Source organism: Balaenoptera physalus (assembly GCF_965194825.1).
Source record: "Balaenoptera physalus genome assembly, chromosome: 5".
NCBI lineage: Eukaryota > Metazoa > Chordata > Mammalia > Artiodactyla > Balaenopteridae > Balaenoptera > Balaenoptera physalus.
This window is the reverse complement of record NC_138884.1, coordinates 105,657,321-105,679,453: the sequence shown is the minus strand read 5'-3', so window position 1 is coordinate 105,679,453 and position 22,133 is coordinate 105,657,321. Positions and strand designations below refer to the sequence as shown.

The window sequence follows — 22,133 nt, the reverse complement described above, 5'->3', positions numbered from 1 at the left end:
GACCAACATATCTGAAAGCTGGCTTTTTGAAAAGACACATCAAACTTGTAGTAAGACTGATCAAGGAAAAAGGGAGAAGGAACTTAAAGCAACATAAATAATGGACAAAGATCTCACAACAGTTATTATGGAGATGAAAAAGAAGTTCAAATGTACTCTGAGCCACTGTGAAGACCATGAAAGAGAATGTGCAGGATATAATTTCTGGGCTACCTTATCAACCACTGATATATTTAAAGGCATCCTGGGCAGGAGTCCAGAAACAGGAGAGGATGGAAAATGCTTAAAAAGGCTGATGATGCACTCGGATGACTACACCAGCTCCCCACTACATAGCATTCATCCATTTCCATACATTAACTCATGGATGCCTGCAACTCAGTGAGGTGGGCAGGAAAGACACCCCCATCCTTGTGTTACAGAGGGGGATCTAAAATCAGAGAAGTCTAGCGACTTGTCTCAGGTCACATAGCCACTGGAGAACAGCACAGGACTGGACTCCTGGGTCGTCCCACTACCATTCGTGTCATTCCATGTGACTGCACTGGCACTCGGCTGTGCCAGTGCAGTCACATGCTGTTAGCGTGATCGCCAGCTGCCAGTGTCAGGACCTAACTGGGTGAGTTCAAACTGGGTGGTACAAAAGTGCTGCTGAGAAGTATCTAAAAAGAGACACTCAAAATCAACCTGAGAGATGAAGGCTGTTTCCCAAATCAACAGGGAGGTAAACTCGGTGATCTTTTCTGTTTCTGTTCAGTTGTTTCCAGCCCCCATGACACCAGAGACAAGAGCATCCTTCCCCCAAAAAGGGTGATGAATCCTCCCCCTCCCTGCAAGTAACTGAAGGACCGTGTTCTTCTAAATCATCCTCTGGCCAAGATTATTTTGAAGGTGTTCCTAATCTAACTCAGAATGGCACCCTCAGTTCCATTTGTTCAGTTGTCATGTCATGGATCAGTTAATGTACAAGGAGGTGTAAACATCTGCCACATTCAGGTATGTTAAGTGTTGGAAGGATAAAGATTATTGAGATACAGTTCTTGATTTCAACAAACTAATGGTTCAGCAGAAGGGACCAACAGACCATATAAATGGCAAAAACATTCCCTTCCTTCACCCCACCCCCCCACCTTCTGTACTCGGTGTTTTGGGTCAAAGTGCATCATTCAAAAGGAGCTGGGACGCCATCTGAATATTTCTCAAATGGACTTGACCATGGAAATGAACAGTTGGCTGAAAGAGCACTTTCAAGCCCACCAATACTCATTTCTCTGAATTCCAAATGGAGTGGACTCTCCAACGTCCCTTTTCTATTTGTCTGCTTGCGATCCCAGTGAGTTCCTCCCAGGACCAACCCTGAGCCACTCTCGGTGTATCCTGAGTTAATCGCCCCTAATTCACACTCTTGGCTTCCCCATCAGGCATTTCTCAAGTTCTGGCCAGGGCTCTCTCCATTGTTAAAGTGTGCACAGAAAAATAAATAACCCTGCTTCTCCTCCAACCATCCACTGCAGAAGCCTCCTCCCAACTCCTCCCAAGCAAATGGCTGGTTATTTTAAACCCACGTTCACATTAGGTCTTCATCTTTCATCTTCTAGGCAATGAACCTCACCTAGATTGTTTCTATTTTAAAGGAATACCCATGCCCAGGAAATCTCCTGGAAGGAAATATTGAAAGTCATTCTCAAGTTCATTTGACAATCTTTCAAAGGTAGCATTATGTACATCTTAAAATAGAACACCTAATGCAATGGGGTTTTGCTGAAATGATTAATAGGAACTGTAATAGATACTACAAAGTCACCTTACATTTATAGACTCTATAACAGTTTTGAAAAGTGCCTTCATGTGCTTTCTTCTGTTCATTACAAGTCTCTGGAGGGGGGGAGGGCAGGGATTATCACTGCCACTTTACTAATGAGAAGCGGTACAGAATCGTGGTTTGGGCCCTGGTGCTGCTCTTTGGGCCTCAGTCTCCCTATCTGTAAAGCAAGGATAATAATAACACTTGCCTTGGGACTTCCCTGGTGGACCACTGGCTAAGACCCTGCACTCCCAATGCAGGGGGCCCGGGTTTGATCCCTGATCAAGGAACTAGATCCCACATGCCGCAACTAAGAGTTCGCATGCCGCAACGAAGATCCCGCATGCAAAGATCCCACATGCTGCAACTAAGACCCGGCATGGCCAAATTAAAAAATAAATCAATAAATATTTTTTTAAAATAACACTTGCTTCATAGGGTTGTTGTGGGACTGTGTACTGCACTACATTATTGGTACTTGATCTGTGTTTGCCACTAGGAGTAGTGAGGAAACTGATCTCAGAGAGATAATTACATAATATTTACTTCCTGCATTTGAAATGGAGCTCTCCAAGGACCAGGACTGGACCTCACTCACCCCGGCATCCAGCCCTGTGCCTTGCATAGTGATAGCACTTATAAATACTTGTTGAGGTGAAATGACTTGACTAATGATGACCACAAATGACTCTCCTTTTTCTTCTGGAGACGGTGCAGGCAGGGATCTATGAAAACTTTGTCCCTTCTCTGCCCCTGGTTCACTGTGACCCAGGCACCAGAAACTTCCAGAAAAAAAGTTTCCTTTAGAATTACCAAGACTGACATGGTTTTCTGGAAACCAATGAAGAACATTGTGAACCTAAGAGAATCAAGGAGACTAGACATGAGAGACCAGGACAAAAGGCTCAGTGGAGTCTCAGCTGTCTATGATGGGGACAGAGCCACACCCAGGGTTGGCAACCCTCCCTCTGCATATTCTGGGAGTGGAGTGAAAAGTCTGCTCTCAGTTGGTCTTATTATTTATATCTCTCTTGACTCACTGAAATGCTTTGGCAGAACAGCTAAGAACAACCTTTGTCGTGTCCCACGTGGGTGCAGGGTTCACCACACTGCAGTGTGCTGCTCACACACCATCCACATGAGCCTGGACTTTGCACCTCCAAGGCCTCAGCAAAGGTTTGACTCGCTTGGCTGGTATAGAGTTGGCTTGCCAAAAATATCTAAATTAAATTATAAATTTTCTCTGATTGACCAAGTTCAGAAAGTTGTGTGACCTGCTGTGTTGGCAAGGTTGTGGGGAAACAGGCACTTGCACGTGCTGCCATGGGGGTACACTGACAAACTTGATGGAAGGCAATGCAGCAAATCTATCAAAGTTAAAGCTACTCATACCGCTGGACTCAGCAAATTCTAAGAGTTAGTACCTACTGAGCATTTACACGTGCTGGGTGCTGTTTTCATCACTGCTTACATATTAATTCCTTTAGTAGTCCTCATAAAAACCCTGGGAGGTAGGTACTATCATCAGACCCATTTTACACGTGAAGAAGCTCAAGCAAAGAGACTTTAAATCAATTGTCCAAGATTCTTTAGCCAGTAAGAAACCAGGTGTCAGGTTCAGGGGACAGCTCGCTTAACCACTATGCTACACTGTATCCCTCTACAGTGTTATCCATTTAAGTATTATCTACAGGGAAAAATTAGAAACAACCTAAAAATTCATCATAAGGGAAAAGGTACATGTATTACAGTTTTTCTGTTCAAGGGAACACTAGACAGTTGCTCTTTTTAAAAAAAAAATGAAGTTGATATGGAAGTGTACTGCTGTGTTGCAATCTCCAAGCTGTAAAAATTTAAGTTTAGAAAAAAGCAGAGTGAAGGAGAGAATTCTATCATTTGCAAAAGAAAATAATATATTCATAATGATGCCTGCATATGCACCATATGAAAGGAGATACAAGAAGAGGTAAAACAAAATAAAACAGGGAACTGGGGGAGGGGGCACGCTTTTCACTGTACACCTTTATGCACCTTACGAATTCTGTGCTTTGTAGGTAGGTTAACTTTTTGTAAAGAAAACTCAGTTTAAAAGAACAGATGAAGAGATTGGTTCAAGATGGTGGAGCAGAAGGACGTGTGCTCATCCCTCTTGCGAGAGCACCGAAATCACACCTAACTGCTGAACAATCATCAACAGGAAGATACTGGAACTCACTGAAAAAGATGCCCCACATCCAAAGACAAAGGAGAAGCTGCAATGAGACAGTGGGAAGGGCGCCATAACAATAAAATCAAATCCCATAACCGCTGGGTGGGTGACTCACAAACTGGAGAACAATTATACCACAGAAGTCCGCCCACTGGAGTGAAGGTTCTGAGCCCCACATCAGGCTCCCGAACCTGGGGGTCTGGCAATGGGAGGAGGAATTCCCAGAGAATCAGACTTTGAAGGCTAATAGGATTTGATTGCAGGACTTCAACAGGACTGGGGGAAACAGAGACTCCACTCTTGGAGGGTACACACAAAATAGTGTGTGCATCAGGACCCAGGGGGAAGGAGCAGTGACCCCTATAGGAGACTGAACCAGACCTACCTGCCAGTGTTGGAGGGTCTCCTGCAGAGGCAGGGGGTGGCTGTGGCTCACCACAGGGACAAGAACACTGGCAGCAGAAGTTCTGGGAAGTACTGATTGGTGTGAGCCCTCCCAGAGTCCGCCACTAGCCCCAGCAAAGAGTCCGGACAGGCTCCAGTGCTGGGTCCCCTCAGGCCAAACAACCAACAGGGAGGGAATTCAGCTCCACTCATCAGCAGACAAGCGGATTAAAGTTTTACTGAGCTCTACCCACCAGAGCAACACCCAGCTCTACCCACCACCAGTCCCTCCCATCAGGAAGCTTGCACAAGCCACTTAGATAACCTCATCCACCAGAGGGCAGACAGCAGAAGCAAGAAGAACTACAATCCAGCAGCCTGTGGAACGAAAACCACATTCACAGAAAGATAGACAAAATGAAAAGGCAGAGGACTATGTACCAGATGAAGGAACAAGATAAAACCCCAGAAAAACAATCAAATGAAGTGGAGATAGGCAACCTTCCAGAAAAAGAATTGAGACTAATGATAGTGAAGATGGTCCAGGACCTCGGAAAAAGACTGGAGGCAAAGATCAAGAAGATATAAGAAATGTTTAACAAAGACCTAGAAGAATTAAAGAACAAACACCTAGAAGAATTAAACAGAGATGAACAATACAATAAGTGAAATGAAAAATACACTAGAAGGAATCAATAGCAGAATAACTGAGGCAGAAGAACGGATAAGTGATCTGGAAGACAGAATGGTGGAATTCACTGCCACAGAACAGAATAAAGAAAAAAGAATGAAAAGAAATGAAGACAGCCTAAGAGACCTCTGGGACAACACTAAACGTACCAACGTTCACATTATAGGGGTCCCAGAAGGAGAAGAGAGAGAGAAGGGACCTGAGAAAGTATTTGAAGAGATTATAGTCGAAAACTTCCCTAACATGGGAAAGGAAATAGCCACCCAAGTCCAGGAAGCGCAGAGTCCCAGGTAGGATAAACCCAAGGAGAGACACACCGAGACACATAGTAATCTAACTGACAAGAATTAAAGACAAAGAAAAATTATTAAAACCAACAAGGGAAAAATGACAAATAACATACAAGGGAACTCCCATAAGATTAACAGCTGATTTCTTAGCAAAAACTATACAAGCCAGAAGGGAGTGGCACAATACATTTAAAGTGATGAAAGGGAAGAAACTACAACCAAGATTACTCTACCTGGCAAGGAGCTCATTCAGATTTGATGGAGAAATCAAAAGCTTTAGAAACAAGCAAAAGCTAAGAGAATTCAGCACCACCAAACCAGCTCTACAACAAATGCAAAAGGAACTTCTCTAGGCGGGAAACATAAGAGAAGCAAAGGACTTACAAAAACAAACCCAAAACAATTAAGAAAATGGTAATAGGAACATACATATTGATAATTACCTTAAATGTGAATGGATTAAATGCTCCAACCAAAAGACACAGGCTTGCTGAATAGATACAAAAACAAGACCCATACATATGCAGTCTACAAGAGACCCACTTCAGACCTAGGGACACATACAGACTGAAAGTGAGGGGATGGAAAAAGATATTCCATGCAAATGGAAATCTAAAGAAAGCTGAAGTAGCAATACTCATATCAGATAAAATAGACTTTAAAATAAATAATGTTACAAGAGACAAGCAAGGACACCACATAATGACCAAGGGATCAATCCAAGAAGAAGATATAACAATTGTAAATATATACGCACCCAACATAGGAGCACCTCAATACATAAGGCAAATGCCAACAGCTATAAAAGAGGAAATTGACAGTAACACAATAATAGTGGGGGACTTTAACAGCTCACTTACACCAATGGACAGATCATCCAGATAGAAAATTAATACGGAAACACAAGCTTTAAATGACACAATAGACCAGATAGATTTAATTGATATATATGGGACAATTCCATCCGAAAACAGCAGATTACACTTTCTTCTCAAGTGCACACAGAACTTTCTCCACGACAGATCATATCTTGGGTCAACAAATCAAGCCTCGATAAATTTAAGAAAATTGAAATCATATCAACCATCTTTTCCAACAACAATGCTATGAGATTAGAAATCAATTACAGGGAAAAAAAACCCATAAAAAACACAAACACATGGTGGCTAAACAATACGTTATGAAATAACCAAGAGATCACTGAAGAAATCAAAAAGAAAATCAGAAAATACCTAGAGACAAATGACAACAAAAACACGACGATCCAAAACCTATCGGATGCAGCAAAAGCAGTTTAAGAGGGAAGTTTATAGCAGTACAATCCTACCTCAAGAAACAAGAAAAATCTCAAATAAACAATCTAACCTTACACCTAAAGGAACTAGAGAAAGAAGAACAAACAAAACCCAAAGTTAACAGAAGGAAAGAAATCATAAAGATCAGAGCAGAAATAAATGAAATAGAAACAAAGAAAATAATAGCAAAGATCAATAAAACTAAAAGCTGGTTCTTTGAGAAGATAAACAAAATTGATAAACCTTTAGCCAGACTCATCAAGAAAAAGAGGGAGAGGACTCAAATCAATAAAATTAGAAATGAAAAAGGAGATGTTACAACGGACACCACAGAAATACAAAGCATCCTAAGAGACTACTACAATCAACTCTGTGCCAATAAAATGGACAACCTGGAAGAAACGGACAAATTCTTGGAAGGGTATAACCTTCCAAGACTGAACCAGGAAGAAACAGAAAATATGAACAGACCAATCACAAGTAATGAAATTGAAACTGTGATTAAAAATCTTCCAACAAACAAAAGTCCAGGACCAGATGGCTTCACAGGTGAATTCTCTCAGACATTTAGAGAAGAGCTAACACCCATCCTTCTCAAACTCTTCCAAAAAATTGCAGAGGAAGGAACACTCCCAAACTCATTCTACGAAGCCACCATCACCCTGATACCAAAACCAGACAAAGATACTACAAAATAAGAAAATTACAGACCAATATTACTGATGAATATAGATGCAAAAATCCTCAACAAAATACTAGCAAACAGAATCCAACAGCACATTAAAAGGATCATACACCATGATCAAGTGGGATTTATCCCAGGGATGCAAGGATTCTTCAATATACACAAATCAATCAATGTGATACACCGTATTAACAAACTGAAGAATAAAAACCATATGATCAGCTCAATAGATGCATAAAAAGCTTTTGACAAAATTCAACACCCATTTATGATAAAAACTCTCCAGAAAGTGGACATAGAGGGAACCTACCTCAACATAATAAAGGTCATATATGGCAAACCCACAGCAAACATCATTCTCAATGGTGAAAAACTGAAACCATTTCCTCTAAGATCAGGAACAAAACAAGGATGTCCACTCTCACCACTATTATTCAACATAGTTTTGAAAGTCCTAGCCACAGCAATCAAAGAAGAAAAAGAAATAAAAGGAATCCAAATTGGAAAAGAAGAAGTAAAACTGTCACTGTTTGCAGATGACATGATATTATATAAAGATAATCCTAAAGATGCCACCAGAAAACTATGAGAGCTCATCAATGAATTTGGTAAAGTTTCAGGATACAAAATTAATGCACAGAAATCTCTTGCATTCCTATACACTAACAATGAAAGATCAGAAAGAGAAATTAAGGAAACAAGCCCATTCACCATTGCAACAAAAAGAATAAAATACTTAGGAATAAACCTACCTAAGGAGGTAAAAGACCTGTACTCAGAAAACTATAAGACACTGATGAAAGAAATCAAAGATGACAAAAACAGATGGAGAGATATATGATGTTCTTGGATTGGAAGAATCAATATTGTGAAAATGACTCTACTACCCAAAGCAATCTAAAGATTCAATGCAATCACTATCAAATTACCAATGGCATTTTTTACAGAACTGGAACAAAAAATCTTAAAATTTGTATGGAAACACAAAAGACCCTGAATAGCCAAAGCAATCTTGAGGGGAAAAAAAATGGAGCTGGAGGAATCAGACTCCCTGACTTCAGAGTATACTACAAAACTACAGTAAACAAGAGAATATGGTACTGGCACGAAAACAGAAATATAGATCAATGGAACAGGATAGAAAGCCCAGAGATAAACCCATGCACCTGTAGTCAACTAATCTATGACAAAGGAGGCAAGGATATACAATGGAGAAAAGACAGCCTCTTCAATAAGTGGTGCTGGGAAAACTGGACAGCTACATGTAAAAGAATGAAATTAGAACACTCCCTAATACCATAAACAAAAATAAACTCAAAATGGATCAAAGACCTAAATGTAAGACCAGACACTATAAAACTCTTAGAGGAAAACATAGGAAGAACACTCTTTGACATAAATCACAGCAAGATCTTTTTTGATCCACCTCCTAGAGTAATGGAAATAAAAACAAAAATAAATAAACGGGACCTAATGAAACTTAAAAGCTTTTGCAAAGCAAAGGAAACCAAAAACAAGATGAAAAGAGAACTCTCATAATGGGAGAAAATATTTGCAAACAAATCAATGGACAAAGTATTAATCTCCAAAATATATAAACAGCTCATGCAACTCAATATTAAAAAAACAAACAGGGCTTCCCTGGTGGCGCAGTGGTTGAGAATCTGCCTGCTAATGCAGGAGACACGGGTTCAAGCCCTGGTCTGGGAAGATCCCACATGCCGCGGAGCAACTAGGCCCGTGAGCCACAACTACTGAGCCTGCGCATCTGGAGCCTGTGCTCCGCAACAAGAGAGGCCACGACAGTGAGAGGCCCGCGCACTGCAATGAAGAGTGGCCCCCACTTGCCACAACTAGAGAAAGCCCTTGCACAGAAATGAAGACCCAACACAGCCATAAATAAATAAATTTAAAAAATAAAAAAATAAAGGCAGAAAAACAAAAAACAAACAACCCAATCCAAAAATGGCAGAAGACCTAAATAGACATTTCTCCAAAGAAGACATACAGATGGCCAATAGGCATATGAAAAGCTGCTCAACATCACTAATTATTAGAGAAATGTAAATCAAAACTACCATGAGGTATCACCTCACACCAGTTAGAATGGGCATCATCAGAAAATCTGCAAACAACAAATGCTGGAGGGGGTGTGGAGAAAAGGGAACCCTCTTGCACTGTTCGTGGGAATGTAAATTGATACAGCCACTATGGAGAACAGTATGGAGGTTCCTTAAAAAACTAAAAATAGAATTACCCTATGACCCAGCAATCCCACTACTGGGCATATACCCAGAGAAAACCATAATTCAAAAAGACACATGCACCCCAATGTTCACTGCAGCTCTATTTACAATAGCCAGGTCATGGAAGCAACCTAAATGCCCATCAACAGAGGAATGGATAAAGAAGTTGTAGTACATATATACAATGGAATATTAGCCATAAAAAGGAACGAAATTGGGTCATTTGTAGAGACGTGGATGGACCTAGAGACTGTCATACAGAGTGAAGTAAGTCAGAAAGAGAAAAAAAAATATTGTATATTAACGCATATATGTGGAACCTAGAAAAATGGTACAGGTGAACCAGTTTGCAAGGCAGAAATAGAGACACAGATGTAGAGAACAAACGTATGGACACCAAGGGGGGAAAGTGGTGGGGGGTGGTGGTGGTGGTGGGATGAATTGGGAGATTGGGATTGACATGTATACACCAATATGTATAAAATAGATAACTAATAAGGACCTGCTGTATAAAAATAAATAAATAAATAAAATTTAAAAAAAAAAGAACAAACTATACCTGTAAAGTGCATAACAGTTGCCTAATAGAAAACACAGCACCAGATGTTTAATTCTATTACTAATTGTCCACATTGTGTTAAATCTATTTGTTTTTATATATTTCTCCCATCTAGCATGTAGCTCAGAGGCTGGCACTTGTTATGTATTTCACAGATGACCGCAGAATGAATGAAGAATGTGCGTGTTGAGTTGAATCAAGTGGAATTGATACTCATCAAGGTTCCTCCTGCAACTCTATGTAGGAGGGGTCTGTACTTCTCTCTAGAACTAAGCTCATGGAGGGATCACGGTCTAGACCCAGGAGGGTCAGATGAGAGCCGAGTTTCATGGTGAACCAACCCAAGCTTCTCAACATGCACTTGAGGGGGAGTTATGATTACTGTTATGCTTCATGCTGGGCAGAACCAAAGACCCCACTGTAGTCCAGTGCCCCTTGATCTGCCAGCCAGGCTGCTCTCAGAGAGGGAGAGAAGAGTCATCTGACAAGCCCTGTTCTTTTTCAAACCATGTGGATAATTACTCAGAACTCTTATTTTCGTCGTGGTTTTTGCAAATTGATTTTATAATGATTTTTTTTTCAGGCTTTTTGGCAGCTCTAAGGGGGGAAATAAAAGAGCCCATTATTGCCAGCGTGTGTCACTGGGGACACCAAAGTGCTGAAAAGAAGAAGAAAAATATCCTTAATTAAAGCAGAAAAAGCTAGAGGTTACCTGGGTCTCTAAAATGTTGCAGTGCTGGCAGTCCAGTTCTTGGGGCCATTCATTGCCTCTCGGGGGATGTACATTATTCTGTTGGATAAATTCTTCCAGCCTTAAAACCTAAAACAGAAGAATAGAAACATTCAGCAATGAAGCAAAGTCCTATCCCCCGGCTGTGGTCATTAATCTGGGACTCGTTCCCTTGGGTCAATCAGTTCTGGGGACTGTGTCCCACTAGACAAATCCCAGACATGCTTCTAGAGAGGCCATTTCTAATTAGCTAGTTGCTTCATCTCTCCAGAAGAAGATGAGCCTGGCAGGTTTACAATATTCCACACTTCTCTTTAAATTATTCACATCCACTAACTATACCAGAGCTGTAGCATGGTTTCCATTAGTTTTCATACCGTTCCTGGAAGGCCACCCTATTTTTTTTTACAAAGTCAGTTGGTAAAGAAAAGGAACAATATTTAAGAATTACACAGATAATATGAGAGAAGAATGGCTAGAAGCTGCTATTAAATTGTAAAGCCTTAATTATGATTATTATTAACCAACTAATTGTAGAGTGTCAATTAAACAGACTGGTTTCCCTGCTCTAGACTTTGAGAAGAACAAGGTCAATAACCACAAAGGAACCTCAGATGTTGCTAAAACTAATGCTCCTCAGGCAGCATGCTAGGTGTAAAGTGGGGAGGAGAAGGGACAGAGTGAGAGCAAGATAGTAACATCATAAAATATCGTCCCTGCCTTCAAGGAGCTGTCATCTTATGGAGCAAACAGATGCATGTTTACAATCACAACAACATTCAGTAGACACATGTACAATATATAAGGGCATCATTAATGGTGTGTTTGCTCTGTGCCAGGCACAGACCTAAGCATTTTACAGTATTAACTCTTTTAATTCTCCTAACAATTACTATGAGGTAGGCACTACTGCAGAGAACTTACAGCAATAAACTCTGCCCAGGGAATTCCAGCACAGTGGTAAGGGCACTGAAGGATGAATAGGAGTCTGTCAGTGGCAAGTTCTTCTCCCTAGTAACACTGTCCACAACGCCTTTAAACTTTGAACTTGGTCCCTGGGTGGTTTGGACAAGTGGGCCCAAGAAGAAAACTCCATTGTTCAGCTGGTTTACATCCATTCCTTACCCTGCTCTCCTTGCCTGCCTCCACCAGGGAGGCCTGACAGCTAAATCCTTGCTTTCCCAGGCTGGCCACGTGGCACAGATATTACCAATGGGAATAGGAGTCAGCTGGGGGCTTCTGCGCATGCTTTTGTTTTTCTGATGAAGCGGGCAGGCCTGGTCATCCCTGACCCTCCTTCTTTCCTGCTTTAACTTTGGACATGACAACTGGAACAGTGACAGTCATTCTCACAGCCAAGGGGAATCTGAGCCAACTTCTCCTCCGTGCAGTGCTAGGAACCTACGATGCATTTAGGGGCCATGAAAATATTTTCATTTCTTTCAAAATCAGAAGAAAAAACTGCAGCCTGGCCATATTCACCTTTATGACAGTGCAGTTACAAATTATAATTTTTAATTCTTTTTGATAAAGAAAAGAGCCCAGGAAGGTGGAAGAATCTAATGCCCAGGACACTGATAACACAGCCGGGGGTGGGGAGAGGGCAGGACCAAGATGTTTGCAGATTTTCCAGGCCTAATATCATTTAGCCACAGAATCAACACCAGCAGCCTCCTGCCTCCCTCTTTTATGTGTGACATTAAGCGCCTCTTTGTTAAGCCTCTATAAATCAGGCTCTCTGTTATTTGCAGCTGAATTTATGCCCCTGAGACAGCCTTCCTGTCAGGATGAAGTCTTTTTCTTCCTTCCAAGGATGCTAAATGTAAGGAGGTCAGGGCAGCTTCCCAAGATTCCTAGCATCTCAGTTCATCAAAAACTCCTGGAGCCCAGAACCATCATTCCAAGAACCGCTTTTATCCGGGACTTACCTCAAGCAGTGAATTCTGGAGCTTCACACTTAGGGCCTCTTTCTCTTCTTCCAGATGCTTTATGTCATTTTCTGATTTCTTCTTCACTTCCTCCAACTGTGTTTCTACTTCCTAAATGATGAATGGAAGAGTTAACCACACAAGCCACGAAAACATGGACGGGACACACCCTGCCTTATTCCCAAAGGGGTTCAAAGAAACTCACAAGAGTCATAAACTACTACAAGGAAACATAAATTAGAAATACATGAGAAAGTCCAAAGAAAACAGGTGCTAAATTCACACCACAAAGTCGAATATATACTGGGGGGGGGGCAGAGTAAACCCCTGGCTTTAAATTTTGTGGTGTCAAATAAGAAAAGAGAATGCTCATTACTGACACAATTCTCACGGTTCCATAAATCAAAAAGCCAACTACATCCTCAGTTGCAGGGAAATATCAAAAGCAGAGTGAAATTTCTTCTTTGGCCTTCTCAACAGCATCCTTACTTTAGTCAAAATGATGGGATTCACAGGGCTGCTTCCTCCATGGTCCCTCCCCGCAGCCTCATAGTCTCAGCACAAAGCAGATCCAGATAAAAGAACATTCTGGAGCCCATGTGAGTGGTGCAGCTGCATTTTAAGCTGAGTGATCTTGGGCACATTTCCTAACCTCTCTGTGATTCAATGCATTACTTACATGCTTAGCACAGTTCTAGGTACATAGTAAGGGATCGATAAATGATAAGTAGTACTATTCTTACAGATGCTTACGCTTTCTGATCTAGCTTAATACCTGGGGAAATTTTTCAAGTGTCTAGAGCAGTGGATGAAATAGTCTGTTCCTCATAGCTGAATTTTAGGTAGATATTAAGTCATTTATTTGTTCAACAAATATTTATTGAGACCTACCATGTGCTTGGCACTGTTCTTGAAGCTGGGGATAAAAACAGACAATATGCTTACTCACCAGGAGCTCACATTTGCGTGAAAGAGATAGGCAGCAAAGTCAACAGCTATAACGCAGTAGATACCATGTTGGATGGTGATAATTGATTACAGACCTTTATGCTCTAACTAGAAGTAGATGGACATATTAGCAGTTGACATTTACTGAGTGTGTACCATTTTCTGGGTGCTTTTCACAGATCATCTCATTGATCCTTATGAAAACCCTGTGAGCTAGGTAGTATTGTTAAAGCTCATTATACAGATGAAGAAATGAAGCTTGAAGAGGTTAAATAACTTGCCCAAGGTCATGCAGCCCATAAGCGGAAGAGTCAAGATCCAAACTCAGGAAAGGATGACCGCTTGGCTGTGCTTCTTCCCTGCCTGCATGGGTCCAGTTATACGTGGACATTTTTCAACAGTAAATACTACAGTACTACACAGTCTCTGGTTGGTTGAACCTGTGGGTGTGGAGGAACTGCAGATACGAAGGTCCTACTATAAGTTATACTTGGATTAACTCCCACGTTGTTCAAGGGTCAACTGCAGAATGAATGGACTTTATGGCTGATTGAATGTGAGGGATGACAGAGAAATTATGGATTTCTGGATTTCTGACTCCTGGATTTCTAACCTGAGCATCTAAAAAAGATGCTGCTACTGATCATCTGGATGACACCTTTACACTTTCTATGGGGTCAGCCCCAGGCCAGGCCAGTGGCCCTGGGGTGGCGCTTAGCATTGTCCCTGGGGTCAGTCATTTAAAAGAGAAGAAAAGAGGGCTGTGATTAGATTGTAAGCGTCGCATGATGTGGACACTTAGCCCATGTATAGTGTCTTCAGTAAATCCACCATCTCCTTTTGCAGGGCTTGTTGCTTTGGAGAGTTCATTTTCTGAAGATGGTAGATAAACTTTTTGTTTAAAACAAGTTGAGATAACTTAAGCAACCATCAGAAATAAGGCCGTCCCCTCAGCAAAGATTCTGATTTTTTTTTACTTCATTATTTAGTCCCTCATTCACAGAATCTTTTATTGAACAGAAGTTTTGTTTAATGTGCTTATTGGTGCAGACACTCGCTAACTCTGCCAAGCCATGTTCACTGTAACAAGCACAGTGGAAACCCCCTGCGAGAAAGACGCTTAGCATAAAGCAGTGGCTACTTCTAATCTTGCACAGCCTAATGTCCTAGGGTATATGTAATCAATCACAGCTTCAGCTGTTGCCTTGACAAACGGACCTAAAGGGAAAAAATTTCCCCACAAATTTCCTCAAGTGACCTTGAGGATTTCAACAGGAAGCGTTAACATTCTCTTCCTAACTCCGGGAAAGAGAAAAAACAACTACAAAGACAAGAACGTGAGGAAAAAGAAGGAGATGAATGCTTTCAGATATATAAATTGCTGCATCCCACCCCTGGAAGAAGGCTCCATGGGCTATTAATTTACAGGATTCACAGAGTACTTTCATAAGCTCTGTTCTCATTTAACTCTCATAATACTCATGGAAAAAGGCTTTATTGCATCCATTTCACATGAAGCAAATCCAATGGCTGGTAAGAGGCAAAAGCAGGACTCCCACCCTTTTTCTGCTTTCTTGTCTAGATTGTCCACAATTACTGGCAGTTTAAGAAAAGACACACAAGGGAGCCACTGTGACGGGAACAACAAATAAGCAGCCACAGGAAATCACCAAGCAGAGATTTCAGTTGGCATTTTAAAGGAAAACATGTTAACTTTTTTCAAGAAGAAAAATTACTCTTTGGTATGTATTTATAGTAAAGTTCCTGGTGTAGCTGAAAGAGTAAACCAGTACAAAGCCTGAAATGTCACTCAGAAGGGGAAGGCAGAAGAGATAATGATCTTAAAATTTCCACACTGTACAAAAACTATAACCCACAGCAAAACATTGCAAGTAAACTACACTTCAATTAAAAAATATGAATACAGAAAAAAACTATAACCTACAGACCCAAGACGTCCAATGAACCCCAAACAGAAAAACACAAAGAATATCACACCATGACATATCATAATCAAATTGTGATATGATAAAGAAAAAAGTCTTAAAAGCAATCAGGAAACAAAAAGATACACTATGCACAGGGGAGAACAGATAAGAGTGGCTACCAACTTTTCATCTGAAGAAAATACAAACCAAAAATTTTTTAAAGTTGAACAGCATCTTTAAAGTGCTGAAAGAAAAAACAACTGTTAACCTAGAATTTATATCCAGCAAGATAACCTTCAAAAATGAAGGCAAAATAAAGACATTTTCAGACATATAAACACTGAGAGAATTTGCTGTGAGCAGACTGACACTACAAGAAACATTAAAGGAAGTTCTTCAGGCCAAAAGAAAATGATACCAGATGGGGCGCTTGAATATGCCAAAGGAATGAAGAGGGTAGCAATGGTAAATTAGAAAATATAAAAGACTTTAGTTTTCTCATTAAAAAATTCTCTCTAAGAGATAATTGACTATTTAAGGAAGTAGAAAAGCGATGTAGAGTTTATAACATATGTAAAGTAAAACATATGACAGCAACTTCACAAAGGTTAGGAAAGGCTAAATAAAAATAGCGTGCTGCTGTAAGGTTTGTACAGTGAAGTATATATGTATTGCTTCTCCGTACAAACCTTACAGCAACACAATATGTATGAAGTAACAGCATATTATTCGATGACAATGATAAAGTCGCATGTTATAAATCCTACAGCAACCCATGGCACACCATCCCCTCCCCAAAAGAAGGATAACTAACAAGTCACTAGTCGAGACAAAAAAGGGAATACCAAAAGCTATATATTCAAGTAATCAAAAATAAACAGAAAAACAGGCGAAAAGAAAAAAGATGTGACAAATAGAAAAAAAACCACAACTCAGCAATATGGTAGACTTAATGATAATTGCACTGAATGTAAATGGTCTAAATGACCCTCAAAAGTCAGACTGCCAAGATGAATAAAACAGAAGATCCAGCTATCCTATTTGGGTTGGCCAAAGAGTTCGTTCAGGTTTTCGTAACATCTTACGGATCCCGAACGAACTTTTTGGCCAATCCAATACAAACGCACTTTGACTAGAAAGACACAGGTAGGTTAAAAGTAAAGGAATGGATTAAAATAGACTGTAACACTAACCACAAAAATGACAGAATGTCCGTATTTTTATCAAAGTAGACTTCAGGACAAGGAATATTCCATAATGAGTAAGGGGCCAATTCATTGAGAAGACATAATAAGCCTAAATGTGTATGTACCTCATAAATAAGTTTGAATTTATCTAAAGCAAAAACTGACAGAACTAAAAGGGAAAATATAAAAACTGACAATTTAAACTTGAGATTTCAATATTCCTCTCTCAATAGTCAACAGAACAAATAGAGAAAAAATTTGTAAGGAAATAAGATACTTGAACAACACTATCAACCAACTTAACCTAATTATCATTTATGAAACACTCCACTCAAGAGCAGCAGATCCATATTCTTTTCAAGGGCACCTGGACCCTTCATCAAGAGAGACCATCCCTGGGCCATACAATAATATGAGCTAATTGAAAAGGAAAGAACAGAATCTGTTCTTTGATCACGAGAGAACTAAATTAGAAATCAGTAACAAAGAGATATCTGGAATGGTTCCAAATATTTGGAAATTAAGCAACCTATTTCTAAATAATGAAGAGTATTTTTGGAGTTGATAGAAATAAAAAGTTGAAAAGAATTAGACAAAATCATTCACATTCACATTAATACTGAAATTAGAAAGCAGAGGCCTAGAATGGTTTGGGGTGACTTATTTAAGGTTTGACAATGTGGCTGCTTCCCCAGCACAGCACTTCTTACACACAGACTTGACAGATGGTTTGAGTGCATGTCTTGTTCCTCCTTCCAGACTGTGAGCTCCCTGTATGCATAGCTGATTCCTGTATCCCTGCATTGCTCAAAACACCAAGTATGCATTCAATGAATGATAAATAAACCATAAATGGATATTGGCAGGGTGAAGACCTGAAGGCTGCTCTCCAAGGCCCAGGGCAATGTTTATTCTGTTCTGCTACATAGACGGAGGGCAAAAGTTAGTGGCTTTGGAGTCAAGGCAGCCCTGACTCACACTCAATTCATGTGATACTCAAGTGACTTCATTTCCCAGGTTCCTCATCTGTGAAATGGGAAAACAACCCCTGCCTACAGGGCTGAGGTAAGAATTAAATCATGGAGTGGAGAGCTGTTGTTCCTTTTGGCTGCCCAGCCTCTGATCCTTCTCTGAATGTTTGGGAAATTCTCCATCTGATACATCAGAGCCATCCTTCCACCACAGAACCAGAAAATGTCAGACTTACCTTCCCAGACTCCCTTGTGACGAGGGCATGGGCACATGATTGAGGCATGTGATCAAGGCATGGGACCAATCAGACACACCCACCCCGGATTTTGAATTGGAAGCCATGGATACGTACAAGCTGGAGTCATAAAGGATCTGGCAACTGAACTTCCCAGGGGCAGCAGGGGCAGCCATTCTACAGCAGCTCTGACTGACGGAACTTTCCGTGATGATAGAAATGTTCTAAGATATAATGTAGCTAATGTGTAGAAATCCCTCAACACTGTGCTATCCAATCTGGGAGCCACTAGCCACATATGGCAACTGAGCACTTGAAATGTGGCTAGTTCCACTGAGGAACTGAATTTAAAATATTATTTAATTGTAACTGATTTAAATGTAAATAACCACATGTGTCAAGAGGCTACCATATTGGACAGTGCAGTTCTGCAGGCAACATCCAGGGCCCAGTGTTGGTGGTGTCAGCTGTGTAAACAGAAGGTCTGGGCTCAGACGTGGCAGCAAGGGTGTCTTCATCACTGAGTAGCTTGCCAAGCCCAGTTCCCTGGTTTTCCAGAAAGCTTTTCATTACCCTTTACTAAATTCCTTTCTTACCTAAACCACCCAGGGTGGGTTTGTGATGCTTGCCACCCAGAATCCTAAGTGATACAAATGGGGTGTAGAACGCAGCAGTGTCTAGAACAGCTCAGTGAGGACTCAATAAATCTTTCCACACTCTCCTAGGAATCAACGTGGGCAAGTGCTAATTATAGGACGCGTACTCTGCTCTGTCTGTGAAGATTAAGTGGTAATATCATCTAATCCTACAGACAGGAAAGGCAGATAAACTGTCTGGGTGAACTCCAGCCCATCTCCTGTGGCGTCTTTTTCAGGTTAAGGTAGCATTCAGGATACACAACATACTTATACTCAAGGGCCCAAAGGAACAGTGTGCGCTTAACTCGAGAGGGGAAACGGTATCTACTTTTAGTCCACGAACACTAGATCTGGGACCTCTTCAAGCTTTTACCTTCCTGTAGTCTGCATGGCCTAATTTATATAACTTACATCCTCAGTTTGTAGAAATGACCATAATTTTTAAAAAGAAAATAAAAAACCAGGAGGAAATGCAATTTAGTTCTACATGATTCATTTCCCAAATGGATCCATGCCCCTGATTAAAGCTGAAGTGGGATTTCTACACTCAGAGTCAAGCTTGGCTGACAGGTTACCAGGGCAACCTGTAGCTCTGGGAGAACTACTGTCCCTCCCACTGATTGTGGCTCATGAAGGAAAGCGGGTTCAGCTACATGAGGATTGGAATCGTGCCACCAGTCACTGCTCATGGGGAGGAAAGTGCTTTCAATACAGCTGCTTCTCCCTCTGTGCAGGGATGGGAAACCACGGGCTCTGGAGTCAGGCTGTCAGGTTTTAATGTAGCTGTACCACTCACTGTCTGTGTGAGTGGATACATAACATCTTTGAGCCTCAGTTTTCTCATCTCTGAAATGGGGATATGAACACTCATTTTGTAATCCTGTTGGGAGGATTAAATGTGTTCATAAGAATAAAGTGCTTTATAAAGTATAGTGGACACTAAATAATATTATCACACATGATGTCATCTAATGCACATGGTAACTAATCACAGCCACCGTTCATCAAACTTTTGCTACATGTTGTGCACTGAGATAAGAGTTTACATATAAAACCATATTTAGGGGCTTCCCTGGTGGCACAGTGGTTAAGAATCCGCCAGCCAATGCAGGGGACACGGGTTCGAGCCCTGGTCCGGGAAGATCCCACCTGCCACGGAGCAACTAAGCCCGTGAGCCACAATTACTGAGCCTGCACTCTAGAGCCTGCGGGCCATGACTACTGAAGCCCGTGCGCCTAGAGCCCGTGCTCCGCAACAAGAGAAGCCACCACAATGAGAGGCCCGTGCACCACAATGAAGAGTAGCCCCTGCTCACTGCAACTAGAGAAAGCCCGTGTGCAGCAATGAAGACCCAATGAAGCCAAAAGTAAATAAATAAATAAATAAATTTAAAAACCACCATATTTAATTCACATAACAAGCCCCCAAAGTATTTATCCTTATTTTCAAAATCAGGTTTCAGAAAGATTAAGTGACCTATCCATGGTAGTAAAGCCAGTGAAAGAGTCAGGACTTGGACCCAGGACTAGACTTTCGTAAGTTCATTTATTTATCCAACACATATTTATTGAGTATCTACTACTCTTCACCACCACACATTGCATTCCTCAGTGATATATGATTATCTTTCAGTGAAAACTCATAGTGATAATGTAAGTTCTTAGATTAGAAAGAAGCCTTCTTATAATAATTAAAGCACCACCTATGCTCACAACAATACTGATTTACTTCACTCTTTTCCTAAAGCATTCATATACATATGTTATTTGCTTTCCTCAGCAAACACGAGGGATGATGCTTTGCATTCCTTCTCAGCAGGAAACGCCCCCTTTGGTGGGAAGCTGGAACAGTATTCAGAGGCTGAGAAACTTCTCTCCCACTGGTTAATTAATTACCTTCATCTACCTAGTGCCTCTTACGCCCCAGGCACTATGATCTGCTTTGTTTTTTCACGTGGATTACCTCATGCAATCCTCGCAGCTCCTCTGTGAGGTGCTATTATCACCATCTGTTTCATAAATGAGTAACTTGGTGCCCCGCAGAGTTTCCCTGTGAGGAGCCCAGGTTAAATAACTTTCTGTGGTCACAGAGCTAGAGGGTGGCAGAGCTGGGATTTGAATCCAGGCAGTCTGCCAGGCCTGCGTGTTCACTTCATGTTATTTCTCTCTGTTTTTCCAGATTAGAGGATTTGAATTTCCCTAAATTAAACACTCATATGACACAATTCCACCCCATGTCAACAACTCTAGGCCCTATTGTCTCACAGCCCTGGGGTGCCCTGTCTCCTCCTGAAGACTCTGAACTCCCTCTGATTAGAGAACTAGCTGAGATCTATATACAACAGGAGCTCAGTAAATGTTTGAGGAAGGAAAGAAGAAACAAAAGAGGAAAGGAGGGAGGTAGAGGCAAGGCAAAACAAATGGAACGGTTATCTCTGAAAGGGGATTTCACCTTCTGTAGCCTCTGCCTCTCAGCTTCCACTGATGAGCGAACTAATTGGATTTCCACCGTGTGCTTCTTCACCAGGTCTTCTAGGCGCTTCACCAGCTGGTCTTTGAGATGTTTCTTCTCCTCTTCTGTCTGATCTTTGATTTTACGAAGGTCTTCTTCATATTTTTGCTTCATATATTCTGTCTCAATACATGCCTCTTTCTTGGTCTATAAAAAGAAAAAGGGCTTGTAAAACTGCCAGGGTGGGGAGAGGAGCAGGAGATCACCATTTCTCTTTTATGTAACTTCTACAATGTTGATAACTGATTTCAAATCATGTATCACAAGGTACAATAAAGTTTATAAAATGACATGTTTGATATCTGTAAGAGACTTCACTTTATCCACCATCAGAAAAGGGCTTTTTGGAGTAGTGTATCTATTGTCATAGGATCAGATATTCCAGCCCATACTATGGTGGTTTCTAAAAAATGCTTTGTTTGTTTTGACTGGGAACATAGAGCAGGAATCTTAAGCAAGCTTCCAGTTTCCCAGGAGCTAATGATAAGGAGTTGGGAGAATTCTGCTACATTCTCAGTCTCCTAGCTTGACATGCAGTGACATGCAGTTGGCAGGACATTGGCTGAAACTTCACACCCACATATCCACCCCTGAAACTATGGGACCTGTTGCTTCCAAGTGGACCTGTCATGGTTTGGGGCTGGCCTCCATCTGAAGCTCATTCCAGCAGAGCCCCCTGTGACTGCTCCATCCCCAGGTCTGGGTCAGACAGTACCTGTATATCTGTGCCTCCTTTCGTGCACGGACACTCCTTGGGAAAGTTCTGATCCTGCTGAGGATGGAGACTGCAGGCTTCCAAATCATTCTCTTTCCCTAGGACTTCATTCTCTGAAACTCTCTCTGTCTTCATGTCATCTGCAAGTACAATGTCAACATCACTGGGAATGCCCTT

At 41.1% G+C, this 22,133-nt stretch overlaps 1 protein-coding gene across 6 annotated transcripts in view; it reads right to left on the bottom strand.

Annotated features, from left to right (window-relative positions):
• FAM184B (family with sequence similarity 184 member B) overlaps positions 1–22,133 on the bottom strand; it is a 123,454-nt gene that overhangs the window by 44,338 nt on the left and 56,983 nt on the right. For all 6 annotated transcript variants that reach the window (XM_082462621.1, XM_082462622.1, XM_082462625.1 and 3 more), the window contains exons 4-7: positions 21,957–22,096; positions 21,182–21,388; positions 12,822–12,932; positions 10,876–10,983 (exon numbers count right to left, since the gene is read on the bottom strand). In XM_082462621.1, coding sequence (XP_082318747.1) covers positions 10,876–10,983; positions 12,822–12,932; positions 21,182–21,388; positions 21,957–22,096 — 566 coding nt within the window. The remainder of the gene's footprint in view (positions 1–10,875; positions 10,984–12,821; positions 12,933–21,181; positions 21,389–21,956; positions 22,097–22,133) is intronic.